This window comes from Eumetopias jubatus, unplaced genomic scaffold (assembly GCF_037043125.1).
Source record: "Eumetopias jubatus isolate StellerSeaLion01/CBP00866 unplaced genomic scaffold, mEumJub1_p1.0 scaffold_2, whole genome shotgun sequence".
Lineage (NCBI taxonomy): Eukaryota > Metazoa > Chordata > Mammalia > Carnivora > Otariidae > Eumetopias > Eumetopias jubatus.
In genome coordinates this window covers 201,850,863-201,861,008 of record NW_028274808.1, presented here as the reverse complement: position 1 = coordinate 201,861,008, position 10,146 = coordinate 201,850,863, and the positions used below count along the sequence as shown (strand labels likewise).

General features: G+C 66.9%; 1 protein-coding gene across 1 annotated transcript; it reads right to left on the bottom strand.

Annotated features, from left to right (window-relative positions):
- Positions 1-4,983: 4,983 nt before the first annotated feature.
- Positions 4,984-8,429, bottom strand: NKX1-1 (NK1 homeobox 1). The gene is made up of 2 exons (XM_028126843.1): positions 7,946-8,429; positions 4,984-5,849 (listed from the first exon to the last, which is right to left on the bottom strand). Exons 1-2 carry the CDS (start codon positions 8,427-8,429, stop codon positions 4,984-4,986), a joined length of 1,350 nt encoding a protein of 449 aa, XP_027982644.1.
- Between the last annotated feature and the right edge of the window lie 1,717 nt (positions 8,430-10,146).

Sequence of the window (10,146 nt, the reverse complement as noted above, 5' to 3'; positions counted from 1 at the left end):
TCCTCTGGTACTTTTATGGGTTTCATTTCTACATTTAAATCTCACTAATCTATTTATTAGACATTTATTATTTATTTTAATATAAAACATGACCCAGGAAATCCAGTTTTCTATTTCAAATAGCTGCCCAGCTGCATCCTCCATTTCTTGACAAACTAGTATTTCTTTAGCGGATGTGGGGCACCACCTTCTCCCCTGTCGATACCGACGGACAGTGCTTCTGCCCCACCGACTCGCCTGTGCGCGCGCTACCACACCGTTGTGACGACTAGCCTTGTGCTGTGTTTTTACGTCAGAGACTGCTTTCTGTTCACTTTGAGGTACTTAGACAGCAAGAGGTGCGGGGGAGGGGGGCATTTTGTGAAACAACTCAGGGGCCATAGGGGCTGCTGGTGGAGCATGGGCTGGACGGGCCCTGCTGTCCCCGTCCAGAGCAGACGGCAGGAGGGAGGATGGGCAGGGCCCAGGGAGCATCATTCCAGAGTCATGACCTCAGGACTGGGGTTGGATGGACTACTACAGAAACGGTGTCACAGAATTAGCTAACTCCAACACAGGATTTATGTGTGCTTCTGCATGGAAAACCCTAAGGTGGGTGCCCCAAGCTGGTGAGAAGACACCCCTGGTATCGTTGGGGCTGTTCTCTTCCGGGCATCAGTGCATAGGGCCTCCATCCCCAAGTTGGCTGCTGGGGCTCCAGCCATCACAGGGTATGGGGACAGAAGGAGGGGAGGGGGTATACCTCCATTTCCTGTGAAGAGCCTTTTCAAAGGTGTCCTGCTGCTTTAGCCAGACTTAGTCACATGGCAGTGTCCAGCTGCCCAGGAAGCAAAAAATGCAGTCTTTTATGCTGGGGATATGCATCCAGCTACCAGCAGCCCCTATGTCCAGGCAAGAGGGTGAATAGATCAGCCCTCAGCCGGCTGCTCTGAAAGGGCCATCGCACAGGGCTGTCTGGGGTGGAGTGGGATGTGGCGTCCTGGAGTTGTCACCTGCCTGTGGGGAATGGGGCCCCGGAATGGAGGAGAACCCCCTTCCCTCATGGACCTATGTGTGACAGTCCCTACGTCCCTGAGAATGACCTACTTGACCCCCATTTCCCCCCAGCTGTTACCACCTGCTGCCCCTGGGTGCCCCAGGCTGTATGCCCCCTTACCCTCCCCATGGAAATACCACCCCCTCCAGGAAGCCTCACCTGATCCCTCCAGTAGCCTAGGAAGGGCCCTCTGAGCTGAGTGACACTTCAGAGAGCCATGCGAACCTCAAGTGGCCCAGGGCAGAGACCTGGGGACCCCACATTGGGCCCTGGGTGCCACTTGGGGATGCGGGATGTGACGGCCGGGCTGGCTTGCTGGGAGCAGGGGGCGAGTGGTCACAAGCGACTCTGCCGGTAAGGGAGGAGGAGCGGGAGGGCACAGGCAGTGACTGGTCGTCGGAGGGCCGCGGGCCTGAAGAGGCGGCCACAGAAGGGCCTTCTGCCGCCATGTGGGGAGGGCACCACGTGGACCAGGGCGTGACGGCCGGGGAGGGGAGGGCAGGCGGGGGAGCGAGGACAGCAGCGGGTCCTGGGGATGGGGAGTGAGGTGGACTGGGGCCGCGTTCCCCGACGACGGCGGAGCTGCGCTCATCCTCACCCCCGCGGGACGGCAGGCGCGGCGCGAGGGGTCCGCGGAGCCCGGGGTCCAGCGGGGGCGGCGGAGCGAAGGGGCAGCAGCGGAACTGGCCAGGCGGCGGGGCAGGGGCCGCGCGGGCTCAAGTGGAGAAGCTGGTGAAGAGGCCGGTGTAGACAGCGAGTGTAGACAGCTCCTTGGGTAACTGGCTTGGAAGGCGTCGGCGGGACGCTCCCCAGGGTGGAGCGGAAGGAGGGTGTGGACACGGCCCAGCGGGGAAGAGTGGGTGAGAAGCGAGGGCGCCCTGCGCGCGGGCAGGTGGCCTGGGCGGGCAGTGGGAGGGGAGGTGGGCGGCCGTGGAGAGAGGGAGGTGGGCACGGCGGGGCGGGGCGGGGCGGCCGGCTGCCGGCCGGGTGAGTGCCCTCTCCAGGGTGAGGCCCAGCTGCCGGGGAGGAGGGACGGAGCGAAGCTGACGAGACTGGAGCGGGGCAGGTAGGCGGGAAAGCGGGCCAAGCTGTGAGGGTGGCAGGTCCGCTGGCAGCCCCCATACCCATTCTCCCCTCTTTACGAAGAGTAAGTCTCCACCAGCTTTAAAAACTACATTTCCCAGCCTCCCTTGGCTAGGAGTGGTCATGTGACCAAGCTCTGGCCAATGAGTTGTGAGCAGCTGTGTTACGTGGGCTTCTGGGAAAGCGCCTTAAAAGGAAAAGGGGTGTTCCCCCTCTTCTCCTTTCCTTCCTGTCCGCTGCCTGGAATGGGGATGTGATGGCCGGAGCGTCGCCCTTCATCTGGGTCCCTGAGGATGACGAGGGCCCAGCCCAGGGATGCTGTAGCAGACAGTGGGATGGAGGAGGGTTTCCAAGGACTCTGTGTAGGTGTCATAGCTGCCTGGGGCTGCCAGTAACCAGATGTCCCTCACACAAGAGAAAATGAATAATCTCCTTTCAACTTGTGTTCGTTTGGATTTTCTCTTTCATGCAGCCAAAGCCAATCCTAATAGCAAGGCAGCTGTGGGTGGGCATGGAGGGAAGAGAGGAGGGCCGAGTGGTGTGGGGAGTGGCCTCACGGGGAGCGAGCTCTGCCTCTGTCTGGGCTCAGCAGTCCCTGGGCAGGAGAGGCGAGGCCTTCAGGTAGGCCCGTATGTGTCCTGGCTCACACCCGCAGGGCCTGGGCCTTGCTCGACAGGAGACAGAGATGACCTGGGTGTGTTCTGGGATGCCGGTGGATGCAGACCGCAGCCAGGACTGGTCCTAGGAGCTTGAGGAGGGACCGTCCCAGAGTGCATTCAGATCCTGGATCGGAGACAGCCCTTTGTGGCACTAACACCAAGGTGGGGCCCCCGTGGTGGGGGACAGTGATAAGGGGCCAGGAAAGCCACCACTCGCCTCTGCCTCCAGCTCAGGCTGGGAGTGCCGGCTCGCGGGGGCCTGGGCACCACGGAGGCACTGGGCAGACTCCCAGGGTGGCTGTACCTGGTCTACCTCATCCTCTCCCTCTGAGGGCTGTGATGCAGCAGGCCCCGCTGAGCTCAAGCAAGGTGGGCTTAGGGGAGACCCCAGCACCTTTGGAGCTGCCGTCCCTGCTCCCAGGAGGTGGAGGCTCTAGCTTCTTGCTTGGCAGCCCCTCGAGCCCGGTTGGGCTAAGTGCGCAATAATGCTGGTGATTTGACTTTAGGCCAAGAGCCCTCTGGAACTTTCTGGAGCCCTGGGTCTCCTCTGTCAGCTGCCTATAGCCTGGATGCCCAGGCCTCGGTGGTGGGACCAGGGGTGTCCCCATCCCTCCACCCTCCCCTGTTAGATTCAGCAGACTTGAGTTCTGCCAGCGGGAGAGCCCCACTCGTGGGGCTGACAACGTCAGCAGGGTTACTTAGCAGAAAATGTCCTGGTGCCAGTGCCGTGCAGATGGAGAGCAGCGGGGCGGGGAGGACCGGATGTTCTGAAGCAGAGCAGCCTGCAGGAGGCCAGCCACAGCAGTGGGCAGGGTGGTCCCAGCGGCCTTTACCCCCAGCCCCACCCCAGCTGCCCGATGGGCTGGGGGCTGCCCCTCAGCGGCCCTTTACCCACTGGTGATGGGGAAGGCAAGCGGGGTGGCTCTCTCCACTCCTGCCCAGGCCAGTGCAGCCCCCCACCCTCGCAGGCCCTCTGGCTCCCCAACCTAGCCTCAGCCCTCCCCGGAGCGGATGCTGGCGGGCTACCTAGTGCCGGGACAAGGTCTGAGATCTCAGCCGGCTCCTCACACATGGGGGGGATGCACGCCTAGAGAAGACGTGTTCCCAAGTGCAGCCAGCTCCTTCTGCGGCGCAGGGCTCGGCGCACACCAGCCGCAGGGCTGGGTGGGAGCACGGGCCCCACAGCGCCCGGCATCCTGCTACCCCTCTGAGCTCTTCCCAAGTCCAGGCGGTGCTGCTGTGGGGACCCCTCCCTCACCGTGTCCCCGGGCCTGTGTCCCCACAGCCTTGGCTCTCATGTCGGGCAGCCACCAGCTCAGCGCCGCCACCTCTCCCTTCCCGGTGTTCCCAGGGCTCCAGGAACCCGTGTGGAGACCGCGCCCAGAGCGGGACCCGCGAGTCGTTGGAGAAGAGGTGGCTGCGCTGGGCTGGAGCGCTGGACTCGTGCGGGCCGGGCTTGCAGTCCAGCTCCGGCGCCCTTGGACAAGCCGCTGGAGCCTGGGGAGCCCCAGCTTCCCTCCTCTGGGAATCGACGGGAGCTCATCCCTGCCGGGCCTGGGGGGCGCATGTGCCCAACCGACCTGCCCCGGCCTGGTGCTCTGGGTGCGGGTTACAGGGGTAGGTGCCCAGGGGACAGTGCTGCTCCCAGCCCCGACCCTGTGCCCGGCTCTGCTCCGCCGGGCTTCCTCCCCCCTAAGAGCCCCCTAAGGCTACACAGAGGAGGAAGGGGGATGTCCCTGAAGCCATGGGGTCCCCCGGTGGGGGAAGGGGAGACGTGGGGACCGGAGACTCTTGGACAGCAGACAGTCGCTCAGCCCCAAGTGCGTGTGTGTTGGGGGGGGGGAGCCCAGGCGCCACCGCACCGCAGAGTTTGGCCATGGGACACCCGGCCAGCGGGGAAACTGGGGCCTGAACCCAGCGCCCGGTCCAACAGCCCGAGGCGCCTCGGTAGTGATGAAGTAAGTCCCCACCGACTGGCGAGGGCAGCGCGGGAGCCTGAGGGACGCGGGTGCAGCCTCCTGCGGTTTATTGATTGAGTAAAGTTCAGCAAAGTGCTTCCGAGCGGGCCGAGCCCGGCCCTGACGCGTACAGTCATTTATAAATTTAAAACTCTTCTGTAGCAACCGGCTATATACAGAGTCCACGACCGAGGCCTTACAAAAGCCCGGGCGGCAGGCGCCTTCGGGTCCCAGTCCGCCGCCGCGCTCAGAGGTGCGGCGCGTAGAAGGCGGGCGCGCCGTAGGTCTGCGAGCCCAGCACGAAGGGCGACAGCACTGCCGGGCTCGACAGGAAGGGCAGCTGCGCGGCGCACACCAGGCCGCCGGGGCCGTGCGCCGGATACCCGGCGGGGCCGTGCATGGCGAGCGGCGCGCCCATGGGCGGCGACGGACTGAGCGGGCTGAGGCCGCCGGGCAGCCCAGCGCCCGGCCCCGCGCCGGGCCCCGCTGCCCCGCCGCCGCCGCCGGTCGGCGCGCTCGTGTCGGCACCAGGGTTCTGCTTCTTCCACTTGGTGCGGCGGTTCTGGAACCAGATCTTCACCTGCGTCTCGGTGAGGCTCAGCGACAGCGCCAGGTTGAGGCGCTCGCACACCGACAGGTAGCGCGTCGCCTTGAACTTGTTCTCCAGCGCCACGAGCTGCTCGTAGGTGAAGGCGGTGCGCGCGCGCCGCGGCTTCCCGGACTTGGAGTCCGAGCCCGTGCGCTTCCGCTTGGGCTTCGTCGCCGCCGCCGCGCCCTGTGGGGTCGTCCCCGCGGCCCCCGGCGCCGCCGCCGCCGAGGCCCCAGGCGGGCCCGGGGCTCCAGGCGAGTTCCCGCGGGGGCCGGGGGCCGCAGCCTCATCCACCGCGCCGGGGGCCGCCTCGGCCTCGGCCGCGCCCGGGCAGCCCGACCCGCGGGCCGCGAGGCCGCCGCCGCCGCCGCCCCGCACCTCCTCCGCGCCGCGCGCAGTCCCCGCGTCGGGCGCCTCGTCGTCGTAGTCGGCGTCGGGAGCCTCGTCCGCGCTCGGGCTGCGGCCGCCGCCGCCGCTGTAGCCGCTGGCCTCGGCCTCGTCCGCCTTGTAGGGGTCGCCGGCGTCTGCGGGCGGGCGGGCGGGGAGGACACGACGTTAGGACGCGGCGCCCTGCCCTCCGCGCGCTCCTGCTCTCGGGCCGCCCCGCCCCGGGAAGCGCCCCCTCCCCCGCGCCGTCGCTTCTCCGCGGGCCTGCCCTCCTGCCCTTTCTCTTGGCGTTTCGTCCCCTCCCCGCTTCCCTCCGCGCCCGCCCGCGTCTGCTCTCCGTCCCTGCCTCGGTGCCTCTGCCCGAGCCGGGCCGGCCGGGGCCGCGCGCGGGGCTTACGGCGGAGGGAAAGCTCCGATCGATCCGCGGGGCAGATACGAACTTAATTAAACTCATTTTGTGTAATGTTCAAACTAGTTAACGGCCATTTAATTTATTTCGGCGTATATTACCCTCCAATTACGGAAAGGCGTGGGCCAGACAATTACTGGGCATTCTAGAGCCGACGAGCCAGAGGCCAGGGGTGGGGAGGGAGCCGGCCGCCGGGAGGAAACTTCTGGGGACCAAACCCGGCCGCCCATTTCCACCTCAAGCCTCCGGGCCCTGGGACTGGGCAGCCCTCCGCCCCTCCGCTGAAAGCCCGGCCGGTCCGGGTCCTGACCAGGGGGTCCTGGCCTGGGCGGTGGGGTCCTGAGCAGTCCTAACTCGGGGGGTGGGGGTGGTGTCCCCGCTAGGTCCAGTCGGAGCAGAAGCTCCAGTCCTCCAAGCAGAGGCCCCTGAGGTGGCTGCATTTCGAGTGTGGAAAATTTGGAAGACAAGAGTCTGTCCTGGGCAGGGCCTGGGAGGGCATCTATGCAGACTGAACCCCACAGGTGGTGGTGCAGCCATGAGAAAAAGCCAGGGCAGGTGCTGTACGCAGCGCTACCCAGTCGGGCACCAAGACCCCGCTGCTGAGTCAGGTTGGCATCAAGAACCCGGAGTATAAATGTCAAACTGGGCGCTAGCAGACTTCCCCAGGGCAACTGCAGAGGTTGCATGGAAGTCAGGAGGGCAGGTGTGGGGGCGCGGGGGGGGGGTGGTGGCAGGGGGGCCCCACCCACACCCACACCCCTTAGCAGGAGCAGGCTGTCCCCTAGGGGACCCTGAGAGCACCTGGCCATCTAGTTTTACCTTGTCAGGGTAGTCTGAGGAGGAAGAGGACCTGACCAGGCTCCCCCCCCCCCCCGCCCCCGAAACCAAGAGACAGGGCCTTTCGCTGGGATGGGCTCCCCATGCGGGTGGAGGCTCTGGGTGGAGACTTCCAGAACCCCGGCTAGGCCGAGAGCCCGAAGGGTTCCCCTCCAGCCAACCTGGGTTTGCTCTTCATCTAGACCACACCTGGATCAGGCGAGCTCAGGTACCCAGAGGCCCCTAGGCCCCAAGACAGCGGCCCCAGCCCTGTCCACCCTGAGCTCCCGTCCCTGCTCTGCAGAGGGGCTGGGAAGTTGGAGGGAGGAAGGGCCGGAGAGGGGGGCACCAAAAGCAATCAGGAGCCGGTCGAATGCAATTCTCGATCAATAGCGGCCCCTAATAAGTGTAATAGGTTTTAATCGAGTAATTATCCGAATTTTGACCCTATAATTTAGATGTTCGGGGGGAGTTTGCAAGGTGCTTGAAAGAGATATGCATGCTGCCGTAATGGGATATCGACCGGGCCGGGGGCGCGGGCCGCCCCATTACCGGCCGCTTTCCGCCGCTAAGCACATTTCCCCTTAACTGTAATCGAAGGGATTTAATTGTTTTTCCAGAGATAACCAGCATTTTGTCACAATTAGTCTGATTTGTCCAAAAAAAAAAAAAAAAAAAGGAGAAGGAGGAAAGGGGGAGGGAGGCCTCGGGCGGCGGTGGGGGCGGGGAGGTCACGGGCCCGCCGCCTCGCAGGTCCCCTCCTCCTCCGCACCAACTACCTTCCAAGGCCGGCCCTGCAGCCCCGCAGCCCTGGGACCGGCCCGGCGGAGCCATCCCGGGAGGCGCGGGGCGGCAGCGGCAGCGGCCCCGGAGTCCGGGTCGGACGGAGCCCCGCGCGCTGCGAACTTTGCACTGAGCCCTGGCACTCGGAGGGGCCCGGGAGCGTAAACGCATAGATGCGGCCCGTCGCCCGGCTCCCGCGACCGGAGCGGGCCGCGTCCTACTCACGCGGCGGCTCAGCTCCGGTGGCGGCTCCAGCTCCTCCGGCGGCGGCGAGGGCGCGGCGCTCCAGCTCCTCTGCGCGCGGCGGGCGTCCCGGGGCGGCGGGGGCCGGGGCGCACGGGGCCGGGGCGCACGGCGCGCACGCGGCGGGCGGCACGGGGCCCAGAAGCACACAGCGGCGTCTTCTGCTGTTGAACTTGTTGGGGTCCAGAATGTCCAGCACCGAGAAGGAGGTGGGGCGCGGCGGCGGGCCAGGCCGGGCAGCCCCGGCCCCTTCGGGCGCCGCGGGCACCGTGTCGCTGGCTGCGAGCGGCGGGGGTCCGGCCCGGGGGAAGGCGGGCAGCTCGGCGCGCCCGTCCATGGCGTCCCGGGCGGTGGCGGCGGCGGCGGTGGCGGCGGGCGTGGGCGGTGCGGGCCCCGAGGCGGGCCCGGGCGGCGGCGGCTGCAGCGCCGGGCTGTCCCCGGGAGCCGCCGGGCCGCTCGCGCTCATGCCGGCCTCCCGCCGCTCCGGCCGCTCGGGCCCCGCTGGCTACTGGGCTCCCATCCCCGGCGGCCCTGGCGCGGCCGCACGGTCTCGCGCAGGCGGCCGCGGCTCGGCTGGCTCTCGGCGCCGTGCCCCGCGCTCCGCCGCTGCTGCCCAGCGCTGCCTCCGCCGCCGCCTCAGGCGCCCGCCGCGCCCGGCCCGCGCATTTATGGCGGCCCCGCCGGCGGCGCCCACGCGCCCACACGCCGCACACACGTGCGCCCGCAGGCGGCCGCGGGGCTCCGCCGCCCTCGTTAGCGCGCGCGCCTAATTGGCTGCGAACGGTCCCGGGCGGAGGAGGCGGGCCCCGCGCGGGACACACGGACCGAGCCCCGGGCCCGACCGACAGACGCGCAGCCCGGAGCCCGAGTGCGGGCCGCAAGCCGCTGTCGCGGTCAGCGGCGCGTCGCTGCGCCTCCGCTGGTCCAGAAACGGTGCGCCTGCCTCCCGGGCGAAGGGGGAGGAGACAGCCCTGGCTTTTAAATAATTGCGGGATCAATCGGCGCAGGGGCCGCGGAGGCCCCGGGGCGCGCGGGCGGGCGAGCGCTAAGACTTGGCGGGGACATCCCGGCGCGGGACGCGGCGCCCAGGCGGCCTCTCCGCTGGCTCCGGGGCGCGCAGTCCTGCCACTCTGGCGGTCCCCGAGGCTCCGGCGTCTCTCAGCGGCTGGGGCGGGGGTGGGTCCTCGAGGGCAGACTCTGGGTGTCTTTCTCGCGTCTTCAGCCCCCCTCCCACGCGTTCCGTGGGCGTCGGTCCCGCCTCTCCCGGTCGCTCCTCTCGGGGTCTCCTCTAGCGTCTCTGGGTCTCCCTTGCTCAGGGTCTCTGTCCCTCCAGTCCTTTCTGCTCCCGCCCCCTTCGCGTCGTCAAACTAGGGCCTTGTGTCCCCGCGAGGGGCGGGGCCGGCAGCCCCTGGGTCAATCATTAGAAGTGGGATCGAAAATGAGGGAGGCTGGACGGCCCTCCCGCCCCCGCCCCCCAAAATGGGGACCGAAGAATCCTACAAACAGCAGGCGGCCTACATAAAAATCAATACCCTTCAAGTAAGGGGACACACCGGCAAACTCTTCCATCCCCACGCCCGGAGAAATAAGAAGCCCCTCGGGCCGGGTCTTTATTTGCGCATATTTATCTACAGCTGCGATGTTTGCACCGCAGGGTCCTGCGGCCCTCGGAAGTACCGGCCGGCGTCCGGCGTCCGAGGGTAAGACGGCCACTGCTCCTCGGCAGCGCCCTCCCCTCTTCCCGCCGCAGAGCCAGCGAGCGCTTGGGCCGCTGGTGGGACCCAGGTGGGGCCGGCGGTGGGAGCGCGCGTGCGAGGGTCTTCAGGACGTGAGGCTGAATGTGATGGGTGTGAGTGTGCGCGCGGGCGTGTGCACGAGCGGTGTGCGCGCCACCTCACACTGCGGTCCCCGGAGCCTGCTTCGCACACAAGGACGGGTCCTTTGCAATTACCGCGGGCAATGATCCTTTGGAAGCAGAAATTAAAAGTTGGGAGAAATAATGGGGGACCAATCGGCTGTAATTTGGGCCAAGCTCGGACATGCTGAGCCTCAGGGAGACTGGGGCTGGGGCGGGGGGGGGGGGGGAGGCAAGGCCTTCCCGCTCCCATCCCCTCCCCTCCCCCGCATGCTGGTCCATCCCGAGATTCTAATCAGACCCACAACACTGTGTCCTTCCTTGCCAG